This window comes from Strix uralensis, chromosome 4 (genome assembly GCF_047716275.1).
Source record: "Strix uralensis isolate ZFMK-TIS-50842 chromosome 4, bStrUra1, whole genome shotgun sequence".
Lineage (NCBI taxonomy): Eukaryota > Metazoa > Chordata > Aves > Strigiformes > Strigidae > Strix > Strix uralensis.
In genome coordinates, this window is record NC_133975.1 from 935,592 (window position 1) to 959,997 (window position 24,406).

Sequence of the window (24,406 nt, forward strand, 5' to 3'; positions counted from 1 at the left end):
CCACCCCATGGGGAGCCCTGGCTGTGGAGGGGGTGCCAGCATGACTGACCTTCCCTTGTTTTGTCTTACAGGGGGGAGTGACAGATGACAAGAGCGATGATGGCAAATCCGTCTCCACCCTCAGTTTTGGTGTCAACAGACCCACCATTTCGTGCATATTTGACTGTAAGGCCCTGAGGGTTGGGGGGGAAGGTGAAATTCCCCTGCAGTGAGAGCTGGATTGGGGTCTCTGCTGTGGGGACCCCATAGCCAAGCATTGCCCATCCTCTTCCTCTCGCCCCCCCCCTTGAGTGCAGATGGATGGAAAGGGGGGTCTGGGCAAGGATGGGGCACGGCTCATCCCCCTGGGAATGTTGACATGCTCAGGGCTTGGTGCTCTCTTGGGAAGCCACAGGAAGGATGAAGCCAAGCTGCCCTCAGAACGAGCCTGGGGCTGGTTAAAACCCCTCATGCCCTCCACTCATCCCAGGACTCATCTCTTAAATGTTTCTCATTCCGCTATCCAGATGGGAACAGATACCACCTCCGCTGCTACATGTACCAGGCACGGGATCTGATCGCCATGGATAAGGACAGCTTCTCAGGTAAGCCCAAATGCTCACGTTCGCTTGTTTGTGCTTGTAATTCGTAACTGCTTGTAACTTGTGCTTGTAACTGCTGTAACGAATGCTGGGGAGTAGTGGGGTCTGTAAAGCAAATTTTGGGGTATTTATTGACTTGAAATGAAGGGTGTTTGGCAGCCAAACAACAAAAGACAGCAGCATGAGGCTTTCCCAAGGCAACCAGCCTGGTAGCTTGATTTCCCATCAGCAAAAAGAAGCAGAGTTTCAAGAACTGTTATGTGAGAAACCAACCAGAAACCACAAGTTACCCAGGTCAGCCGTGAGTCAGAGCTGTTTGCTTTGCTAATAGCTCCTTCTCCCCGACTGAGGTGAAGCTGAAAGCTGGTGGCAAGGCTGGGTAACAGACTGCTCAGAGGCATGACAAATAAAAACAGAGTGGAGGGCAGGGATGTTTACTGTGGCACATCACCTTGAGCCCCCCCTCTGTGCAGTGTGCGAGCTGTGGGGGTTGCAGGGAGGATGGAGGGCTCTGGGCTGATGTTAAGATGGTGGAACACAGGGCAGAAACCTCCATGAGACGTGCTCAGAAAAATTAAAAGGTGTGCAAAGGTGTAATTAGGATGTTGGAGCAGACAGGCACCTTCTTCTCTGGCTTCCTCATGAAGTTTCTGGTTGGATTTATGTGCCCTCCGCATCCAGCTTGCTCCCAGCTGGTTGAGTCCTGGCCAGCCTCTTGCCCACCTTTGCAGGGCAGGGGGGCAGCAGGTCTCCTGGGTCTGGGGTTTGTGGAGGGGATTTGTCCTATGGTAGGGCTGAAGAAGTAGAGACCCCATTTATTAGGAATGAAAGAATTGATTGAAAATACGGTTGGAAAGGAAAATAACCTAACAGCGGCAAATCTGTAAAACGGTTCGTATTTGTTTTCATGACCGAACATTAAATTGAGCTGCTGCTCCTCCGCTCTCCATCCTGGAAACTTTGCAAGGGGGCTGGGAGGCAATGGCTGGGGGGTTTCCTTGATGGAGCCGATGCCTGAACCGGGCATCCTTCAGACTGGAGTGCAAAAAATGCCCCTTCATGGAAAAAAGTGTAGTCCCAGGTGGAGAAAAGGGTGTCCTGGGCTTTGAGCAAGAAGCTTTCTGTGTCCTGCTGCTCAACATGCCCCCAGCACAGCTTCAGGCACTTCTGAAACTGCCGGGCTTGAGCTGCTGTGGTCGGGATGTCCCGTGCTGAGCTCATGTTTTCTGGGTTAGGAAATCAAGTCAGAATAAGATATGGCACTTTATCTGTTGGGCAGCTCTGTTGTCTTCTGATGCTGAAGGGTGCTTGGGTGTAGGTGGTTTGGTTTTAGGATTGCTCCGTTTGCAGCGTGGCTGTGGAGGTGGGAGGATGTGCCAGGAGTGGTCCTTCATGTTTGACGCGAGCAGGGACCAGCCTGGAGGGTCCCACATCCTCTTCCTCATGGCTGGGCCATCCCAGCCAGGTGGTCCCACAGCTCTTTGATGACTGTGACAAAAGATGCCTTTGCCCACACCCGCTAATGCTTTGGAGGGTCATCTGGAGGTGGGAAAGCAGGACAGGGGGGATGTTGCTGTCTACCTCCGAGTCAGAGCTGGAGTGGGGGAAATGCAAAAAGTCCCCTGTCAGTTCGTTGCTCTGTGATGGGGGTCACACCTGAGATGTGAGCAGGTCCCGGGGCAGGTATCCCCGGAGCACCCACAGCCCTCTGCAGTGATGTCCACAGGGAGGAGGCACCCAACATCCCTCCAAGACTGTCGCCGCCCATCTGCCACGGGTATTTGCAGAGGGGCTGGGCGTGGGAATGCCCACCAGTGTTGGCACAGGGGCGACGGATCTCGGATGGAATCCAGGGACAGCCCTGCAGTGGGGAGCAGCCTGCGGGGACTGCTGGGCATCACCATGCCAGGCAGCAGGACCACAGTCCCAAGGGGCTCCTGCTTCCCCCAGTATTTTGAAGTAGAAGGACTTGATGGGGGGCGGGCAGAAATGCCCCACAGAGGTGCAGAGCACCCAAACAATCACCCAGTGTCTGCGCCCACTGAGGTCCCGTCTCCCCTCCACCTCCACAAAGGGTTTGTTGTTCGAAGTGGTGGGGACCGAGGTGATCTCATGGCCCCGATCGGCGGAGCGGGGAGGGGAGTCCCTTCCTTCGGAAAAACCCAGCCAAGGACAACATGAGTAACAACATGCCACAATGTGGAATTGTGATCTCCGCTGCCTTAACAAAGCATAAAGGAGTTCATTAAGGGGGCTTTACACAGTTATAAAAATAAACCTTCTGTGCACACGAGGGTCTAAACAAAGGGCCTTTATAGAGGCCTCCTTTAAAAAGAAGAAGAGGGGGGAAAAAAAAAAAGAGCAAAAAAGCAAATCCAAATCCATGGTTTTTTTGTTTATTGTAACGCATTCTGCTTTCCTCTTACTGGAAAAAAGCGCGTAAGTGGAAAAGGTTCTTCCCAGCGTGAATAGTGCTCTCTCCAGCCGGCCACCTCGCAAACAGCCCCGGCTCATTAAACACGTCTGCTGAGGTCTGGACGCCAAGAAAGAAAATACACCCCCCCCCTTGAGCCCCCCATCCCTGGAAGAGGTGAGGGAGGGTGGGGGACGCCGCCCTGCTCAGCCGACCCTGCGTTCAGGTGTCTGGGGGATGCTCCTCCATCTCCAGGGTAGGCAGGACATGTTTTGCTCCCAGCATGAGCTCACAGTCTCAGGCCAGTGCTGGTGTGGGGGTGTTTGTGTTGTTCTGCAGGGTGGGGGGACCTCCTGGGACTGGGGGCAGGGGTGCAGCACTGGGTTGCATTTGTAGGGTCTATCTGTAAGCCACTGGCAGGTCTCTTGGAAGTGGCTTTGGGGTGAGCTGGGTGGTACCCCCCGGGTGCTGCTGGATCCCCACACACTGTCTGGTGTATCTGTGTCTTGTGGTGACACGTCATGCTGGGTGCCGGGTGGGGGACGTAACCTGTGTCCTCCCATAAAGGCCTGTGGTGCCTCCTGCCACCGTGGAGGTTGGGCTTTGCAGGCAACCAGAGCTCCGGGGTCCACCTGGGGCCACTCAGGTGGGATGCGGCGGCCATGGGGGTCTCGTCCCTGACAAGGCCCCGTAGTTGCTATCAGGTTATGAAGGGTGTTCAGTCTCCATAGGGTCTTGCAGCGTCATCTCCTGGCATGTTTCAAACGTCTCACCCAGCCCTTGGTCCTGGTTCTGCCACCACCTGTCCCGTCCCTGTGCCCAGTGCCACTGCTGGCGCAGGCTGGATGTCCACAGCAGGTTTGGGCCACACGCTCTTTGAAGCTGTCTGGAAGGGAAGGTGTTAGAGAGGGCTCAGGTTTCATGTTTTTATTGTTAATTGATCTCAGGCTTCCTGTGTTAATTGCTTTGGTTGTTAAGGGAGGCTACTCCTCACTCTTAGCTGCTATCTGGCCATGAAAACCTCTGGCTTTGTCCCAGATTAGGGGTCAGACACCTTGGTCCCAGCTCAGTGCCTAAGTACAGGGTCTGCGGAGACCCTGGAGTACCTGAGACGTCTGCGTGGGGCTGGCAGATGTGGTGCAGCAGCCCCGAGGGAGACACAGAGCCACCTGGTGTGGCAGCTGGAGAGTGGCTGGGGTAACCCAGAGTGCTGGGAACCCAAACCCCTCCCCAAGACATGAAGGTTACCAAAGCTCGTGCAAAGGGGATGAGAGGATGACTCTGGCCGCTTGCTGGCTGCATCATCAGCTCCTGTCCCTTCTGGAGATGTTAAAGACCCCAGGAAGGAGGCAGTAACACCCCAGCCACCTTCTTCATGGTCTGGTCTTCACGGCAAGGGTTGACCTGAAATCACTGCGCACCCACATGTGCAGTGCTGGTACCTCCTGCATCTCCCCAGGAAAGACTGGGTGCATCATGGACACAGTCTGTGGTCTCTGCTGAGCTGGGAGATGACCGTGTTATCACCATGGAAACGCTCATCCTTTTGGGAGAAAACCCCACACCTTAGGGCAAGAGGTGAACCGTTTGTGCTACCTCACTGCTGGTGGACAGGGTGAGGAGTCATGATGATAACCTGGACCAGGACAGATCAAGTCAGACAGCGATGAAATTTCTGATGTGCTGGGAGATGTGGCCAGGGAAGGTCACGGTGTCTGCACCAGCTGGAGCTATCACAAGCCAGAGGTTGCTCGAGTTAACATGGTCTCATTGGATGTCCAAAAGGTTTTTGGCAAAAAAATCCTTCATCAGAGGTTTTTAAGGAAAGGAGGCTGCTGTGGGATAAGGAGGAAGGTCTCTGCATAGATAGACAGCTAAGTTGTGTGGGCCGTTGTGGTTGTCTTGTCCCAAAAAGAGTGGATCGAGCAGGGATCTGGATTGGACCTTTATGAGGAATAACTCCATAGGCTGAGACTCTTCAGCTTGAAAAAGAGATGTTTTAGGGTTGGCGTCATAGAAACCTGCAGAAGCCTCAGTGTCAGTGCAGGTGGACGGGGTGGACTGTTCCTCCTCTCCTAATGCAAGAGATGGGGAGCCTCAGAGACAGAGGGAGCTAGGTACTGCAAAAAAACTTGAGAAGATGGTTCTTCATGCAGTTTTGAGTCCTCACTGGAGGATGTGGTGGGTTCAAGGGAGCCAGGGCAAGTCACTGGAAGACAACTGGGGTAAGTGTGGGAGAACTTGACCTCATTCTCTTCTCTGCTGGAGTTGCCAGGGTTAGGATTGGAATGTCATTGCTGTTTCTAAGAGACCCACAGCTCCTTCAGCCTGTCCACAGCCTTCCCTGCACAGCCTGCTGGCCCTTGAATGACTATGAATTACTTTCTCCTTCCTAGACCCATAGCTCTAATTCATCCTTTGCCTCTTGTCTAACATCCCTTACAGATCCTTATGCCATTGTCTCCTTCCTCCACCAAAGCCAGAAGACGGTAGTGATCAAGAACACCTTGAACCCCACCTGGGACCAGACACTCATCTTCTATGAGATAGAGATCTTTGGGGACCCCCGGAACGTATCTGACTCCCCTCCCAACATCGTGGTGGAAATATATGACCATGACACCTATGTAAGTCAACACACCATGAGCTAGGCCTTCATGGTGTGAGTGTGCTGGGGTGGATGGGACAAGCACATGGCATAGCTCCTGCTTTTTGGAATGCAATGCTGTAACATCTTGGGGTGGCTCAGACATTGAGCTGGACACTCAGAAGACAAAAATTCAGCAAACAGCTCTGCTAGTGATGTCCTTGGTGTCCCCGCTCTAGTTACCAAAGATGCATCTACATCATGTTCTGCAGAGTGGCCAAATTAACTGTATTTCCTTGTGGAAAAAGCTTGGGACAAGATTTAAAGCAGTCACGCAAGTAGGGGAACATCCACTGTTGTTTGCTGAGCTGCCCAAAGGTATCCAAAGGTAGTGATGGCATCTGGGGGGGCTGGTGAGAGAACCTCGAGTCCTTCCTAGGAAAACTGGGCTGTAGCTTGTCCCAAGAGCAAGTAAGAGCAGTGTGTAAGTGAAAAGCATGTAGAATATGTCTCAGGAACTTCTTGTGAAATTTCTGCCCTCCCTCCTCCAAAAGACACCATCAGGAAGCAGCAAAGGCAACTGAAGACCCCGTGGCAGACCAGTAAATGGGCTTTTTAAGAGCTGCTGATACTTAATGCTGTACTTGGAGCTCCTGCTCTGGAAATCGTGTGATGCCGTAGCAATTTCACCTCCTGTTTAAGCCAAAATGCATAAGAAAGAGTGTATTTCTAGTTCTAGTAGTTACAGGGAGGAGTTTGAAAGCTTGAGTCTATATGGGCATCAAAACCATCTTTTTTTCTGAACTGGTCCCATAATGGTTCAGACATTGAGCCTGATTTTTGAGTGACGGGTTTCAGATGAGATGCGGGTGCGGGGTGACGGACTCCAACGGGAAGTGGGGTGTGAGGAAAGCTCTCCATGCCTGTGATTGCCTTTCAGGGTGCGGATGAGTTCATGGGGCGTTGCATTTGCAAGCCCAGCCTGGCACGCTCGCCGCGGCTCTCCTGGCACCCGGTCATCAAGGCGAACAGAAATGTCGGGGAGCTGCTGGCTGCCTTCGAGCTGATTCAGAGGGAGAAGGTGAGCTGCCTGTCCGGACCTGATCCTGTCTCTAATTGCAACGCTGACTTCTTCCCTTGGAGCCTCTCAGCACCCGGCAGGATCCAACCTTTGCTCAGCACTGAGTTATGCCCGCCTGGGCTCAGCAGCTCTGCGACTGCCTGGCCTCAGTTTCACGAAGACGACTGCTCCGAGCAGACCTGGCTGCGATGCTCAGCACTGGCTGCACCCCTGCCGTGTGATGGGAGGCTTTAGCAAGGCCAAGGGAAAGAGGCTCGGGGCCAGACCGAAGCCTGGGCTGCTGGGTACCAGCTCAGGAGGCACCACTCACGCCCTGCCAGCCTGGCCAGCTGTGGTGCTGAGCTCCAAGCCTCAGCATCTTTGCACCGTGGGAAGAACCTGGTGCATTTGGCCCCAGATCATTGCTCTTTGCTCCGAGTTAAATTCCAGAGGGGGTTTAGGAGAGCCAAAGCGGGCTGCTGCGCTCAGTGCTGGCCGTTCATGTAACAAGCCACGGGGGAAGGAGGCTGTGCTTTGAGCCAGCCTGGGCAGGAGAGACTCCTCATCATGCCCCAGCGTGCTCTCCTGTGCTTTCCTATCCTCCCTCTCCCCCTGCATGCACCACCCCCTCACCTCTCTCATCTCTGGCTTTTCCACTGGCCGCGGTGTCCGGCTGCAGCCCAGATGTGCGTCTATTCCAGGGAAAGTGGATGGACTGGGAGGCTAAATCTCCCTGCCCCGTTCCTCCCTCCCAGCCCCGAGGTGCTAATTGGGAACGAGGGTCCTGCAGCTCCCTCCTCCCTCTCTCCGCTGTAGGTCCCAGCTCTGCTCCCGGAGGGATGCTGTGCAACGCTGCTGCAGCTGCCGGGGTGGGTGCAAGGGGTGCAAACCTTGCTGCACCAGCGAGTGCTGCTGGGTGGGGGTCAGGAGCCGTCTCTGCTGTTGGGATGGGGCACCGAGTCACCTGCACGCAGCCTCTTCTTCCTCCTCACCTTGCTCAGATGTTACTGAACCGGGTGGGGAAGACCTTGGAGAGGGGAGTTCTCTCCAAGGACCTTGTTTGGTTCTAGCAGAAAGCAGCCGCGTGGATTTGAGGTTCTGCTCATGCCTCCTTGTTGGAGGGAGAGCCCTGCCCTCATGCCCAGGCTTTTTGGAGCCCAACACTGGGCATGGAGGGGGGCAGCATGCAGCTATGAGAGGGCTGATGTGTCTCTGCCAGATAAAGCTGAGTTGGCACCAGGAGTGCAAATGGAAAGTGTGTGTTTTTTTTTCTCCACAGCCAGCTGTCCACCACATCCCCGGCTTCGAGGTAATGCCATGACCCTGTTCGCAGCTCCTAGGCCCTGTGTCCCTCAAACCATTCCCTCCTGTACCCCTACAGAGCTGTGGGGTCCCAGCTCCATCAGCTGCTCTTGCAGAGATTTGCAGTGGATTCTGTTTGCAGCCCAGCTTCTGCAGGCAATGTGTCCATCCTGTCTTAGGGACTTATTTTAGGGTGAAGGAATCCCCATGTAGAGATGCCAGTTTCCTTCAGCGGATGGTAAAGAGAGCTGGAGGGAGTGGGGCAGCTCACTTTTGACCTCTAAAACAGGGCAGATGTACCCCATTTCAGATATAATTCCTCAGGTGTCAAACACACCATAACCCTCCTGCCCTGCGATAATTTCAGCGTTCCCATTGCAAAGGGCTGTGCTTCCCAACTGCTCCAGCATGGTTCCTACCCTGCAGCCTGGCTTAGCAAAGCCATTAACTGATGCTGGATTTTAAATGGTTTTAAGTCACCTGCACTGATTTCTTCTCAAGCTTGGGGGTGGTGGTGTGCAGGAACATGGAAAACATCCTTGGATGCCTTAGGATGGGCTTATGGATGAGAATTGCTCTGACTCTGTACTTTCCTTCTCTCCTCCAGAGTGAGCTGTCCTCCAGTCTGGATGAGGTGAGTCTGTAAGATTTAGTTGTCTCTTCATCTTGGAAATTGTTAAAATTGTGCCTCTGTGGGGCAGCCACTTTTTTTCAGATGAGTCAAGCCAGTGACATCAGGATTTTAGTCACATGAGCGATCACCAGCAGGACAGGGGAGATGGGCTCTGTGCTTAACCCAGCAAGTGTTCCCAATTGCAGGGCATGTCGGGTAATATTTAACCTTTGTGGGATGTGTGTGCATGAGGTCTACTAGTGTTCAACCCTTCCAAACAAAGCATGCCAAAACCGAAATGCTGGGCTGATCCTTGGCTGGACCTCAACTGAAATCCCAGTTGAAAAGTTTGCAACTTTTCATGGTGAATTTGCCCCTGATGAACCAGGGCACGTGCTGGACTGTTCCAGTTGCTCTGAAGGAAATAAATAATCTCATCAGGATCCCAAGCTGCTGCTTGGGCAACATGTCAGAGTTGCTATCCAGACCTTGTGTGTCCTACAGGGCAGATCACAGGCTGAACCAAGCGGTGCCAGGGCTGGCTGGTATCTTGGACAACACAAGGCAGGGAGTGGAACAAGGGGCACGTCTACCTGAGTGTTGTGGTGGCCCTAGGAGCCAGTTAACCCCAAAGCCAGGGAGATGAGCTAGGAGGGACCTGGGACATGCAAAGAGCCTGGCCACATTTCCATGAAAGGTTGGATGGGGTTTCTTCCACCCAAGCAGCCTTTCCTGATGGTGTGGGGCTCATCTTTGTGCTCAGCTCCTGCTGAGCTGGATTAGCTTGTATAAACATAACCATCTCTCTGCTCTTTCTCCTCCATTTCTTGGCACTGCCATTTCTGGATGGGGCACTCCACAGCTCTGCACCCCTGCCTTGTTCTACGAGGGGCTCCTCCAATGGGTACCTTTTATGCTCAAACACTTGACTCTCCTCTTCTCCTCTGCCTTTGCCAACCAACCAAAGTCCTAACAGAGACTCAGAGAGACCAGCTCCTTCAGACATGGCCTGGCCTGACCCACCTGCCCTGCAGGACCCCCCTCCAGACCAACCCACTGAGGCTGCATCCAAAGGAGTGATGCCAGCCCAGGGCCTCCAGTGCCCTTAGCAGGAGATAACAGGCTTTATGGTGAACCTGGCTCACACATGCATCGTTCAGGCTCATGATGCATCTGAACGACCCAGGCTGGCACCAGACTTCCTTCTGCTGCATTTCTGTTTGTGCAAATGGGAGTAGCCTTCTGGGGCTAGACCCCTTCCAGTTTAAGCCCCTCTTGAAACAACGTGACCCAGCTGCTCACTCAAACTGGGAGGTGTTTCCAGCCACTGCTTTGACTGGGCTGATCTGTGCTGACTTTCACTCATCTCTCTTCCAACCCTGTATCAAAGCCAGGGTTGGACTAGACGATTTCCAGAGCTCCCTTCCACCCCAAATCCCTCTGACTTGCCCTTGTTCAAACCATCCCAGCTGCCAGCACACCCCACAGATCTTTTCATGGATGTCTCCTCCATCCTGCCTGCTATGTCTGGGTTGAGAGCTGTGTCTGGGAATTGCTTGTTCTCCACTACCACCCCGAACCCTCCCTTGCTTCTGCCTTATCCCCAGGACTCACTGCTCATTTCTGTCCCATCTGGTGAAACATTTAATGCTCATACAATCAGGTGAGACCCAGGAGAATGACTGCAAAACAACAGAGATTGAGAAGGTCTTAGAAATGGCTAGTGCTCACTGAAGACGTGGCAGTGTTAGAAGCCAAGTGTGCACTGTTGGCTTTCAAAGCCGCTGTTGAACCTGGAGAGGACGAGGGGCAGGCAGGAACTCTTGGAGAGGATGGGGGGCAGGCAGGAGCTCTTTCCTCAAGGCTTTCCCCTTTTCCCATACAGATTTGTCAGAAGACAGAAGGATTGAAATGATCTTTAGTCCAATGACAATAAATAAATGCAACACATGATATTTGCATTGGTGAAGATTTAGGTGCCCTGTTAGGGAAAAAACCTCTCGTTTTGGGAACGGACTGTGCAGCCATCTCACAGGGACTGTGTGGAGTTTGAGCCTGCCTTGGGGTTTGGAGATGGGCTAGGTGACTTCTAAATTGCATAATCTCTATAAACTAAGTTATGTAATCTCTATTATGCAACTTAAATGCAATTTAAGCACATTTAAAGCTTGAAATGAACATATGTCACTGTACAAGGACAGACTGAGGCTCTTCTTGGTTCGGTCCATGCTTAGACACCTTGGTGTTCTCTAAGTGTTATGGGTCACAAAGAAAAGCTCTTCAAGGGCCATTTGGTCTATTCCTCTACCCCAAGAAAGGACCAGCTCATGCTGATGGTGCAATGTCTGAGCAGCCTGACGTTAAGGCTCTCGGTAAGTAGCTGGGTTACCAGGAATGCTGAGCACCCAAGCTATGCTGGGGATGCTCTGCCCCTCTCCCTTCTCCTTAGGTACTCCCCCCCCTCTCCCCGAGAACCTTCCCTTTCCCTGCTAGCACTAACCACTTATGTGAGCATGTGGTCCATGGGAGGGAGGACTGCCTGCCCCACATTTACCGGCTGCCCCGTGGGGGATCCCAGACATCTGCCCCCAAATGGAGTTACCGAAAGTCTTCAGCTAACAAGCAGCTTGATTCGCCAGCCACCAGCAATTGCCAATGAAAATTAAAGCTTAGCATCTAGTATAGCTAACATGCCACCGTGAAAAATCCCTTTGTAGAGCATTTATATACATACATATATAAACCTGAACCAATCCTATAATTGAAATGCGTATACACACTTAATTTAATGCAATAATACTCCAGCCTGAAAAGAATGCCGGTCTCCTAAATTGGTTCCAACTGCCCTTGGATGAGGGTTGCATTTTTAGAGGTTTTGTTTTCATTCCTGCCTTTTTGGTGACTCTGAACTCGAAGGTGCAGGTCAAGAAGAACCCGAATGCTGGGAGGGCTCAAAGCCTGTCCTCTGCGAGGGGCCGGGGAGTCTTGGCTCCCTGATTTCCTCCTCTGTGAAGGCAAATTTTGAATCCCTCCCCTGCCATCCAGATTTGGTCTTGCCCTGAAGGAAATCTTCTGTGTGCACTGTGCATGGACGGCTTTATCTGAGCCCTGTCCTGTGGCTGGCAGCTTGGCAGATGCCGGTTATGGTTTATAGAGCTATAAGCAGCTATAAGTAGGAACAACAGCCCCTTCCTGCAGCCGGGGGCAATGCCAACTCTCCGTCCCACGGTGCTGCTACCACTAAATTCCTAATTTTTGGGAGTTGGTCACAGCATCTCACTCTGTCCAACTCAAGGAGCTGTATTTCACTAATTCACCCCCTGCTGCTGCTTTGTCCCCTCTCATCGCTCTGCATAACTGTCTCACTGTGGTCCTGGTGTGGGATAGAAGCGATTTCATCCCCTCAACCCCTAAAGGAGGCTGAACCTTGATGGAGGGCAGATCCCTCTTAGGTCCCTTGGAAAGGCTCAGGGGTTGCTCTCAGCAGTAGATGTTTGTCTTTTCCAGGGTCAGATTAAAGGGAGAGAAGCAGTTTGCAAGCACATTCACCCCCCCAGCCCTCATCTCCTCTCAGGCTGTCCTGGACTTCTGGGAGAAGATGAGTTTTGTAGAGAGAAGGAGACTCTGGGGGGATGCAGCATGGGGACGGGGAGGCAATAGGGTTAGTGTCCCATTGTGCCATGACCTGATGTGCCCTTGGCATCTCTGCTCCCCGCAGTCTGCCGACTCTGACCTGCCGTACCCCCCGCCCCAGCGGGAGGCCAACATTTACATGGTGCCCCAAGGAATCAAACCGGTCCTGCAGCGCACAGCCATCGAGGTGAGTGATGGGGAGTGCACGAGGCTGCTCGCCTCCTCGCAGAATAACACCCTGAATGTGTGTCCCTAATGGGGGGATGAGACTCAGAAATGAGATCCAAGCCAGACTCTGTGGATGCAGAGTCCCACCAGTGCTGAGAGCTGGTTCTGCTCTTGGGTTGTCTATCAAAAGATATTATCTTGCTGGGAAAACAAGTCTCACCAAGCAGTTGAGTTCTAGGGCAGAGCACAGCCCTGGACCACACTAGTTTTTTAGAAGGACAATCTTCGTCACACCAGGATGATATTTGCCCAAACCAGAGATGCTCCATTAATAGATAAGCAGTTGTGGACCTGGTGTATTGGTGCATACAGAGAAATGTTTGCTGTACAACATGGCTTCTCCCAGCACCGGCTGTCCCACATGGTTGATTCATCTCTCCTTCATGGTGGGCCAACCTTCAGGTTTACCTCCGTTGCTTAGAATCTCAGTGAGAGACCTGGAGGCAGACCTTTGGCTCAGTCTTTGCTGTCTGTTCCCCTCACCCTTCAGGTCCTGGCCTGGGGGCTGAGGAACCTCAAGAGCTACCAGCTGGCCAGTGTCACCTCGCCCAGCCTGCTGGTAGAGTGTGGAGGCCAGCTCGTGCAGTCCTGCGTCATCAAGAATGTCAAGAAGAACCCCAACTTTGACATCTGCGTGCTCTTCATGGAAGTGGTGAGGACCTGGTCCCCACCCTGCAGTGATGGGATCATAGCAGAGCTGGGTGGGAAGGACATCTGGAGGTCCCATAAAAAAATGCATCTTATGGTGAAGCTAATTCTGTTCTGCTCAGCCTTTGGGGGGGTGCAGAGCAGCTGCCCTCCCTGCTCTGTGTAGTTACGTGGTCCCTCCCCTCTGCCCACAGCGTTTACCCAAGGAGAGCCTGTACAGCCCCCCCATCATCATCAAAATCATCGACAACAGGCCATTCGGCCGAAGGCCCGTGGTGGGGCAGTGCACCATCCGCTCGCTGGAGGATTTCTACTGTGACCCCTACCAAGAGGAGACGGACGGTCCCCAGGAGCACTCGGGTACGTGCTGCCACGAGGACCATGCTGACTGCACACCCCTGCCTGTCTCTGGGAGGAGCTGTGGGTGGCTCTATGCATCACTTTTAGCTCACCCCAGCTGTAGGTCTGATACAAAAAGCCCAGGAGGTGCCAAGGAGGAGTCCAGCTCTGGGGTTGGTTGGTGAGATGGGTTGTCCCTTGGCCAAGCTGTTCAACCTGCATGAGCATGAGCTTTGGCTGGTGTGAAGGCTCTGGGCGAGGTTGAGATTGGTCCTGGAGGTTGATCCCAAGGTGGTTTGGCTTTGGGGTTTCCGACAGCTGGATGTCCTGGTCATGCTCGTGCTTGCTCTGGTTGCAGATGATGTGAGCCTCACACCCAGGGATGATGTCCTCATTGACATCGACGACAAAGAGCCTCTTATTCCTGTCCAGGTAGGGAAAAACATCACTTGTTTCTTACTTTGTGTGATATGGGGGAACTTGTGCAGGTACAGGGCGGGGGTAGAGAGCGATGCGGATGTGGGGTCATGTCTGGTTGTACCCTTCCTTTTGCAGCTTCCACCTCTGTTTTCACCCCCTCTCCTCCACCACACCACAAGGAACAACCACAAACTCACCCTTCTCCCCCATGTTTAATATGAGGTGTCAGATTTGCTTTTCTGGGGGGGGGAGACACCAGACTCCCCATGCCAGGCTCTTCCCTTCAGCATCTCTTCCTCAAATGTGTGGTTTGGTGTGAGACTGAAGAAGGTTTGTGCATCTCCATAGGGCTCTGCTGTGCGGGATGGTCTCTGGGAATGACAAGAGCTGACAGCCTTGAGGGGACTTACCCCAGCACTGGAGAGGGTGAACTGGTGCTGGCAGATGGGACGGTTTGCCCACGGCCACACTGGAGGCGAAGGTTCCCTGTGGCTCTGTTGTCCTTACCACAACCACACGGCCAGGTCTCCTTTCCCCGGGTTTCTCTTTGTTTGCAGGATGCTTTGCTGCTCCCAAACTCACTCGCTGCTTTCAGCAGCTCCAGTTACTCTGCAGAGGGTCATGGTGGGGACCGTGACTGCAGAATATCCCCTACGGGCTTTAGCAGGGAGGGAGGGATGTGCTGCTGCTGTTGCAGGAAGCAAGCTCATCGGTGCCATGAGTTTGAGGGGTCTCAGCTGTCCCTTGTAGGTGGGTCAGGCCACACCGGTGACACTGGCCCTGCTGGTGCTTCACATTTCTATAACACCTCGGGTTTCTTCGCCAGCAGATGTGTCCTCTCTGAGGCAGAGACCTGCCAGTGCTGACGTGCGTGTGTGATGCACAAGTCTGTAGGTGAGCCTGACTGCTCAGGAGCAGCTGGAAGTGTTGTCAGAGGCATTTGGTGAAGCTTTTCATGGTCTCCCATTCCCTTTGGTGTATTTAACATGCGCTGGCATTCCCTTGCTCCCTGTTTTAAAGGTTGTGGGTGCTGCATGGCACCCCGGGCTAGAAAAGCCTGAGCTTTCTGTAAGAGCTCTGCCCCTCAGGTAAGCCTCTTGCCTGGTCTTTCACTGCCCATAAAAGCAAGATGGAGAATTTGGGCATCAATGCTTCTGCTCTTTATTCTTCTCCTTGGTGGCACCTCAGTGTTTCTATTCACGAGGACTTTACGATCCACGGATCTGTGCTGTCAGATATCTGCGGTCGTGTCCCAGGGTGGGCTCAGACTGGGCTCCCAGTATTGGGCTGTCCCCAGAGATTCAGAGCTGGAGATTCAGAGCTGGAGCTGCACCTCTCTCCTTGCTAGATTGTCTGCTTTAGGTTTGTGCTGTGCAAGTCCTCCCTGCGGCTGAGCAGGCATTGCTTAAGCAGGAGTGCGCATTGCATGCTGCAACCTCTGCCCAGTTCAAGGCTTTCAGGCTTTGGATTAAGGAAAAATCAAGATTTTGGCCAGCGCTTGGCAAAAGCTGTGGGTGTGGGACTCCAGCCTGTTGTGGTCTTGCCTGCAGCTGGCCCTGCTCATGCCTACCTATCCCAAACACTGATGAGATCCAGGTTGGTGCTCTCTGGCAAGGTCACCCCGCAGTCCTTGCAGTGAGGCAGGTCGAAAGAGCTGGCTTTTCGGGTTCCCCACCAGCCAAGAGGAGGGACGTTGGGATGCTCAGCTCCCTGGGACGCTGGCGGCTTGTCCTGAGGTGCTTCAGTATCAATTAGGAACTGGACAGTGGAGTTTAAAAATATTGGCCCAAGTGAAATAGTGTCGTCGAAAGGAAAAAGTGACTCCAGACAGAAAATACTACTGACAACCTAATCGGCTTTCTGTTTGCTTGCCATTTGCGGATTTGTCTTAATAATTTACAATTGTGCTTCATCTTGTATCAGTAAAGTAACTGGAGCGTGTCTGTACAAAACTCACCAAAATGAGTCTTGGAAGAGGAACCTTCACTTCTGCAAATAAAAAAACCCCCTTTTTCTAGCCTAGTTCAGAAAACAGTTGGGAGAAAAGTGAGGGGATCAGGGAATAATGTGCATAGGAGGGCTGGGGTGCAGGTCATGCCTTTACCTCTGATTTATCTCATGATGCTGGGCAAGTGATGTCCCTTTGCTGCAAGACCCTCTGCAGAGACAGTGGGCTAAGACCCCCAACAGAGGGTTTTTCTGGCGCCCTCCTGACCCACAGCCACAGATGGGGCAGTGATGGGTGGACTGGTTTTGCATCTGCAATGCCAGCAAGCTGCGAAGGGATCATTTCTTATTTTTTAATAGAAAAATCTACCCAACTTTCAAATTGGTTTGACTAATTTTGGTTTTTTTTGGACATATTCAGAAATCTACAGTTTAGACTCTCCCCCTTTTTTTGTTTTTTGGTCAGTTTTCAGTCAAAATGGTGTTCTGTAGCAAAACAACAACCTGCAGCACTTCCAATGCGCAATACTGCTCTTCAAAAGCATCAGAACAACTGCCCCCACGCTGGCCCTCTGCTGCCTTTTTCTGATGGCAAAACCATTTGTTAAATGCAACTGATTTTATAAAACATTTCCTTTCCTCTGACCTTCATCTGCCACCGCCCTTTCCCACCCCTGATTTTTCTGCGCCTTCAGCAGGGTTCAGACCTGCAGTCGCTTCTGCTTCTTCTCCCGTGACTTTGGTTGAGATAACAAGAGGGAAATGCAGTTCCCTCTGGGAACACAGTGTTTTGACCCAAATTTGCTTTCTCGCTGGGAGCCAGGATGGCCGGGGCTTGTGCTTAGCACCGGCCCTGGCTGCCTGGTGCAGGGTGCTTTCAGCCCCGGTCGCTAATTACCCTTTTACTCTGCTTAATGGAAATTCCCCTGCTTTTTTTTGCCAGTGGTTTATTAACCCGGTAGCTGCTTTTTTGAGGGAGGTGAGGGGAGGAAAGTTTCCTCCCATAAATATCCTTTACGAGAGCTGCAGGCGAATGCTCTGCTGGGTGCAGTGAGGGGGCTGCGGCCACCATGGGACCTCAGCTCAGGGCTGGCGTGGAGTTGGGGTCCTCAATGAACCGGTGCTGAAGGTGCCTGGCCAAGGCTGTGTTGGACATTCATGCTCTATGGGGCTGGTGGGGCTCCCAGTTTGCACCATTTCCTCTGTTTTTGCTGTACAGACAGGATGGAGGGAGCACCCTGGGGTGCCCCCACCCTGCGGTGCAGGTTGGGGGGACTTCCTACCTGGCCTCTGCCTGTGCCTGCTGTTGCTTGAAGTGCTCTGATCAGATTGCCATGGCTTTTTAATGAAAAGGCATCTTTTTTACAAATTTTTCTTTTCTTTGGGCACTTTGTAGCAGTGAAAAAACAAGAATGTTTTTCATGTTAATTTTGCAGTGCTTCATTCACTTTCTGTGCTTCCCCCCGAGACCCATTCACCGTTTCCCTGTTTTCCCCAGGTTTTGTTGCACCTGGAGGTGAGGGCAAGGCAAGAAAGAGAAACCCAGGGCTCTTCCTCTTATATTTGCATGCCAAAAATGGCAGAATTTCAAATTTCTTTTAGCTTCCACCTTTTTTATTGCAGTTAGTTTGGAAAAGAAAATGAAAAATTGTCCTTCAAAGCTTTTTTTTCCCCCCATCTTTTGACCAGCGTTAACTGTGAAAGTGCTTGTTGCTGGCATGGGGTGTGCAAGCCAGAGATCATAGGTGCTGGGTAGATGTGTGTGCACCTGCATTTAAGGAACCTCCATCAGTGCTGAGGTGGTGTTTTGGCCCCATCCATCACTGGGGAACCTCTTGGAGATGCTGGCCCAGAGGTGAAGGCAGCTGGGCAGGGTGTTTTGGGGTAGTTTAGGAGGCAGAGCAGGATCGTGGTGTGCAGGGACCTCTTGCACACGCAGCTCAGCACCGTGCTGGGTGTTGATCACGTCTGCAGAGTGGTCAGAAGTGGCAGAAGGTGACAGGAGAGGTGGGAGGAGAGGGGCAACCCGCTTCTCCTCCGAGCCTGTCCCGAAACCTGCTCCTCATTAGGCTAATTTGGAGCGAGGCCGGAGGCTCTGTTATTGTGTGTACACAGTGCCCTGGCACGGTGGGGCTGTTTAAATTGCAAACAAGAATTAATCCCCTCCTCAGATGTGGTGGTGCATCGTGGGGAAAGCGTTGCTTCGTGAGCCGCACCCCGTCACCGCAGGCGCCACAGGATCTGGCCCTGCTCCTCCATCTCCTCCCACCCCGGCACAGGCAGCTCCAGGCAGGAGCAGGGTGAGGGAGAGCCACACCAAGGGCCAAAGGGACCCATTTCAGCTGCCTGCACTCACTCAGGGCTGGGCTGGTGGATTCCCTGTGAGCAGGTTGTGATGGGAGGAAGGAAAGTAGCAGTCCCTGACCCTCCTCCAGCTCCCATCCTTTCCAAAGCTTTGCTCTGGATGCTCTTGTCCAAACACACTTTGTGCTCGTTACCAGTTTTTAAAGTCAGCGCAATATCCGAGTGCTCCGGCAGAAGCTGCAGGTACTTCTGAGGACATGCCAGATGCAGGTCTGTCTATCTTTTGTCTGAATTACACCCTGCCACTCACCCTTCTTCAGAAATTTGTGCGCTTTCTATCCAAATTCATGGAAAAATGCTCTTTCCCTGGCTCTGAAGTTCTTCCTTGAGACTTTGGGGTGCTCCTTGTCCCGACGGAGACCCATACACCATGAGGGGTACACGGATCAATGTTTCATCTTTGGTACAGCTGGCTCTCCACTACTTGCTTTGAAAATCAGGCCCGCTGTCATGTCCACAGCAGGTTGGGATCCATCACAGGAACCTCGTGTGCCCCCAGCAGCAGGGACATGACTCTGCTAGAGTTAGAGCTCTGCAACTTAGAGATGGCCCTTGGTGGCCCTGGTGGCCAGGCTCTCTTCTGACAGGAGGAAAAAGAAGCATTTTTGGAAGGTGACAACTAGAAAATGGGGCCCCTGTCAGGGAACAGAGGGTTGTTGGCAGCCAGATCCTCAGCGTTTCTCTGCCACTGCTTCTCGGTGGAGGACCTGTCACCACCCTGGAGATGCTGCAGAGCAAGGAGAGCAGTTACTGGGTTTGGGGCTGCAGGTGGGGGAAGACACATCTTCCTGCAGCATTGGTCCCTCTCTTGGTGCTGCCGGAACCATGGGCACGGAGCATCCTGGGCTGAGTCCCGGCGGGCAGGAAGCTGTGGTCCTGGTTGGTGCTGGTTTGGAGAAGTTGGTGACAGCTGATCCTCTGCGAGATCCCCAAGGCTTCTCCCATGGGCTGCCTGTTCAAAAGCGCTTTCTGAGCATTGCCTGCAGGGGATCCTCGGTTTCTTTTCCTTCTTGATACTTGTTTCTGGGGCAGCTTTTGGCTGGGATGTGCAGAAGCAGGTCTGTCTGTAAGAAAACACACCTCCCCGGCTGCAGACCTCATCCTTAGGGGACTCAGGCTTGGTCCAACAATTAGAAAAACATTCAGGAAGGCATTTATGGGCAGTGGGTACAGAGGACAGAGGTGAAAACCTTCTGGCCTCTGATGGTGCCTGTGAGGAAGAGGAAGGTTGTGGCAATGAGTGATGGAGGTGAAGGTAAAGGGAGGCACCTCAGGGGTCCCTCGGCCTTAGGTTGCAAAGTGAAGTGAGGTGAGCTTTTTCTCATGTTTGACTTTCCTTTAAGCAAAATAAATGACACCACATGTTGAATTAAGTAATTTTTATTTATTTTAAAACATCCACCAAAGGTCAGAAAAATATTTCCCTAGCAATGTCCTCAGACCTGAAGGCAGGGCCTTCTTTCCCAAAAATAGTTGCGGGCAACAAGTTATGAGCCGTGTTTCCTGCGATGCTCCCGCGGCTGGTACGTGTGGAGCAGCTCAGGTCTTTCCCCCCAGGGAAACACGGAGGTCGACGGAGCTCTGCGGGGCTGCGTCTCTCCCAGTCCTTACAGGGACTTCATCATGATGTTACCAAACCTGCTCAGATCAGCCTTTTGGGGACAAAAAGCTCTGGATGGGGACACACACACTTTTAGGCAGGTATACACAGCGTTTGCTGCTCGGGGGGCAGCGGTGGTGGATTGGCACGGGGGCTGCAGAGGTCCCAAAGGAAGGAGTGAGACAGAGAACCCCACCTCTGCGATACTTTGTTCCCTGGGGCAGTTGAAAACCTATTGAAAGCATCTACAAACTCAGAGCAAACTTGGGGAACAGTTTAAATGGGTGGTGAAAGGACGAGAAGGGGGAGAAGGACGTTCCAAAAGCCAAAACACTTCGCTGCGGCAGTTTTAAAGTGGAAGACTTTGACATTTCTTTACCGAAACAAACATTTCGCAAACAAAACACCCTGCAATGAATTGAGTTATTCAGTCTGACCCCAGATTAATTCTTCTCTGTTTCTTTGTTTGTCTTTCACTTTTGCCCTTTGTTTGGGGAGCAGAGGGAGGAGGGAGCTTGTTCATGGATAGCCAAATCAAAATTCCCACCATCTCCCTCCCTAATCTCTAAAGTTTGGCCCTGAATGCTGTTCCTCCCATGCCCAGCCTCTCCTGGTGACAGACATGGGGTTGGGGTGACTTTTTCTGACACCCCGCAGCCATCGGGGTCCCTCCACCCCTCTCTGCTCCCCTCTGGGGCCAGATTTGGAGGGTGAAGGAGGAGTCCCAGTCTGCAGAGTCCATCCTACCCCTTCTCCCTGGGAAAGGCGAGGGATCCCAGGCCAGGAGCTCGTGCCCGGGGCCGCAGACTCCGTACCACTTGCTCTTCCCGTGGTGACCTTGGAAGCAGGAGCCAGGATTGTTCCTGCCCGTGCATGTGTGCATGGGTGTGTTTCATTGTGTGGCTCCAAAGCCTTTCTCCTTCCTTGCCAAGCCTGGCTTTGGTCCCTCCTCTGATGGATGACTGGAACAAAGGATCACTTTGTTGTCCTCATCTGAAATAGAGAAAACAAACAGACACGAAACCCCTCTGCTCTGAGGTTGCTGAGCGTGTTGTCCATCTTGTTCAAGTGGGGTGAGAAGTTCAGCCTGAGGCCCGTTTAAAACAAGTCTATGTGCACATGAACTGGAAACATCATGGTTACTGAGTGCGAGGAAAGAAGCTCCTAAAACTCATAGAAAAGCAATTTTTCTGTAGCAAGGTCTCCTTGGCTAAGCCCTTTTAGTTTGCTTCTCTGGGAGATGCACCCGGAGTAGGGATTTGCAGGGGCTGAGCACATGTAAGTGGCTGCTGGCTCAGCCCTTATTCCTGCCCACTCTGCCCCCGCAGCCTCCTCTTGTTCTCCACACTCTTTCCTGGGTCCTCATCCCCATGGGAAGCAGATTGGGAAGGACAACCATGAGGCCCAACTGCAGTCCCAAGGGATGAGCAGATATTTGTTCCTTCTGCTTGTTGATAAAACAGTCGCAGAGGAGCTGTCTCCCACTACCCTCCCAGAGTTGCATGGGTGTCCTAGTGGGAACTGAGCCCGGGGGAATCCTCCCCCCATGAAGCAGCTGTAAATTCAGTGTTTTCAGCTTGACCCAAGGTCTGTTGCAGGTCTGGTTCGATGGGGTCAAAAGCAGCATGTTCAGGGCCCAGCCCGAGCTGGCAAGCAGGGGGAGCGCTGTCAGGCTTGGCCTGATGCTCAAAACCAGCTATTTTCTGGTGAGAATATCTCATTTCTCCCCCTTCTCCATCTCGAAGGAAACACACTTTGCAAGGCAGAAGCAGAGCTGCCGCTTGCTGCCCAGGGCAGGGGTAGGTGACAGCAGCTCTTGGTTTGCCATCGACAAGCTTGTGCTCGGCGTTTCGTTTGTACCAGACCTTGGTCCTGAGCTCTCCTAATCCCTTTCTGTCAAAAACCACCCTGGGTCAGATCCCTCCCTGGCTTCTGCGATGAACTTGACTCGCTGCGTTTGCAAGCGCCCAGTGCCCACAGGAGATCCCATCCTGCGCTGAGAAATGTTAACAGCCTTTCTGTAACGTGGATTTTTGCTGCAGTTTCCCTTTAATACCCCATTTATTCTCCGCGACCATTCAAACCCTGTCCCATTTGATGAACATCAGTGAAAACCCAAACCCTGCTCTCGTGCCAAGGGTGCCTTGACTGGGGAGACCCCAACCTTATAACCCAGGGGAGGGGGAAGGTGGCACTGTTCGGGTTCATTCATTTTATTTCTCCTAAATTGTGCTTTTGCTGATGTATGTTAAACATTGTTTCTCTAACCCCATTGACAACCAATCATTTTAATTTGTAGCTTGCAGAGGGTATGACCAGCTCAGCATTAATTAACATACCAGCTTCTTGGGCCCAGCCTCATGTATGTATTGCTTAATTTCTAACTTACTTGCTTGATTAATGGGTTTTATGAATGATAGATGTGCATATATATATATATATATATATAAAGATCTGCAGAAATGGAGGCATTTCTTGTTGTGAAAGATCCCCCTGCTGTCCTAGAAAAATGGAAATTTCATCTCACTACAGATGTGTGTGCACTTCAGCGATCATTTTCGTTCATGCCAAAGAAATGACGGTCTGTTTTGGGAGGAGGGATGAGGAAGCTTCCTCCCTCTTGTCCTTGCAGAGTCAGCAGAATTCTGTACATGCTCGAGGTCAGGTGTCTCCCCGACAGCTTCTGGCTCCTCTGTGCACACCAGCAGAGCCTGGTACTCAGTGGAGATGGTGTGTCCTGGGTGACTGCAGTGGCATAATTAAGGACTTGATGGGACTTCTGTGTTCCTCTGTGTTCTAGCTCAGGGACTGTGACAAGTCCTAGGCATCGTGTTGGTCTAGGTTGAACTGAGGAGGTGTTGACCTTCCACGAGGAGAAGGGTTTCACCCCAGGGAAGGTTTCATCTCATCAGCAGGACTTTGCACAGTCCTGTTTTTTGCAGGCATACAGCCTGGTGCCCTCAAAGCGCGGGGATGAGGGAGATGCCCAAGCAGTGACAGATCCCTCCTTGCAAAGTGTCTCCTGCTCCCTTCGTGCACTTTTCATAAGAAAAATCAGATGTTTGGGATGTTCCTGACTTTTGTAAGAAGGGCAGTGAATCTGCTTTGCTTTCTGAGGGCTGACACTCCAGAGGAGCAATTCTTCTTCATGCCCCAAATTCAGGGTTGTGACCCTGGGGCTCTTCACCCCTCTTAGATCCCTCTTGATACCAGCCCATGAGTTACAGGACAGTTCCTGCTGAGAGCCGTGCACATCCCTCCTGCGTGTTTCAGGCCAGAATTAGTTGCGTTGCTTTCCACTTCTTTGCTGCAATAAACAGCAATTCCTTCCCACTGGTCAAACCCGGAGCAGTGCCCGCGTGCTTCAGCCCTGGGGTGTAAACCACCGGTGAGTCGGCCCAGAGTTTTGGAAGAAGGTCAACTTGAAGGTGTTATTTATACTGTGCCGTTGGGAGGAACAGTCTCCCTTCGAGGTCTGACCATGCAGGATGGAAGGGAAGATAAATTTGGCTTTCATTGCTGAAAACAACGTAAAAATCGAGCAAGCAGAGCACGTGAGTAAGAGATGGGTTGCAGCTTCATGACAGCTGTAAATTTTGCATGCAGAAGCCCCTGATGGGCATCTTTGTAGGTCTTGGCATAGGGTTGGAGGCACGTTTAATGTCCAACCTTTCTCTCCGTAACATAGATATGTGCTTTGTTGGGCCTACACGCATCTCTCCAGTACCCCATTTATCCTCTGTACCCACATAATATTGTTCACTGATGCGGCTTCCTCTGTCGCCCAGAGAAGACAGATGGGTGGCTGCGCTGGGATGTGGAGTATGGAAACAAAAGCTCCATAAATAGCCTCCCTCTTCCCTCTGTTCATCAGCATTTTTAATTTACGTGAATATGTTTTTGTTTTAGTTCAAATAAAATTTAGGGGGAAAAAAAAAGACAGAAAAAAGCTGCAAACCATTAATTTAAAATAAAAGGAACAGAATATTAGACAGTAATAAACCCGTTCTCCTGGCCTTCACCAAGACCCTACAAGAATGTGATTAAATGTAATAAACCTCACGTCGCAGAGAGCTGCTGACGCCTCCTGGGGGAAACCATCCTGTTTTGGAAAGGAGGTCACCGAGATGGCCTGTGCACGTCTTCCTTCCCGTCTCCTTCTCCTTTATAGCTGTGGAGCTTCGCACGAAAGCAGGAGCTGTGGAATGAGGCATAGGGGCTGCAGCTGGTTAAATATTAGGAAAAAAGCTTTTACAGCCAAAAATATCCAGCCCGGTGTTGAGTGTGTGAGGGAGCTCCTGAACTTCGCTGGGTTCTGCCTCCGACTGTGGCATTAATGACCTGGAGGAAGGGGGATGTGGTGGGAGACTGTGGGCTTGCCCCTCATGGAGACTTGAGCTTGTAGATCTACCCATCTCCTCGGTGGACTCCACAAGACGTGTTTTTTTTTTTTTCTCTTCATCTGGAACTTGTGGGTTTTCTGCCTCCCCAGCAGTGTGGCCTCAGTGTGCTGTGAAAACCTCGAAAATCCTCAGAACTACAAACAGCTCTGGAAAATGGGGCAGGCATTGCCGGGGGTACCTGGGGAGCCATTGAGGAGGGCAATGGGCATCATCTCTGCTCCCTGTGGCATCAATCCCCTACCCTCACCCGGGAGGTAAAGGCTGGGGA

General features: G+C 52.2%; 1 protein-coding gene across 9 annotated transcripts in view; it reads left to right on the forward strand.

Moving 5' to 3' along the window:
- DYSF (dysferlin) overlaps window positions 1-24,406 on the forward strand; it is a 104,272-nt gene that overhangs the window by 34,225 nt on the left and 45,641 nt on the right. For 5 of the 9 annotated variants that reach the window (XM_074865379.1, XM_074865380.1, XM_074865382.1 and 2 more), the window contains 12 exons: window positions 72-165; window positions 507-584; window positions 5,440-5,621; window positions 6,522-6,662; window positions 7,921-7,950; window positions 8,551-8,577; window positions 9,419-9,460; window positions 12,275-12,376; window positions 12,908-13,069; window positions 13,260-13,425; window positions 13,763-13,836; window positions 22,035-22,097. In XM_074865379.1, the coding sequence (XP_074721480.1) occupies window positions 72-165; window positions 507-584; window positions 5,440-5,621; window positions 6,522-6,662; window positions 7,921-7,950; window positions 8,551-8,577; window positions 9,419-9,460; window positions 12,275-12,376; window positions 12,908-13,069; window positions 13,260-13,425; window positions 13,763-13,836; window positions 22,035-22,097 (1,161 nt within the window). The remainder of the gene's footprint in view (window positions 1-71; window positions 166-506; window positions 585-5,439; window positions 5,622-6,521; window positions 6,663-7,920; window positions 7,951-8,550; window positions 8,578-9,418; window positions 9,461-12,274; window positions 12,377-12,907; window positions 13,070-13,259; window positions 13,426-13,762; window positions 13,837-22,034; window positions 22,098-24,406) is intronic. The other 4 variants (XM_074865385.1, XM_074865387.1, XM_074865384.1 and 1 more) reach the window with 1 other exon arrangement.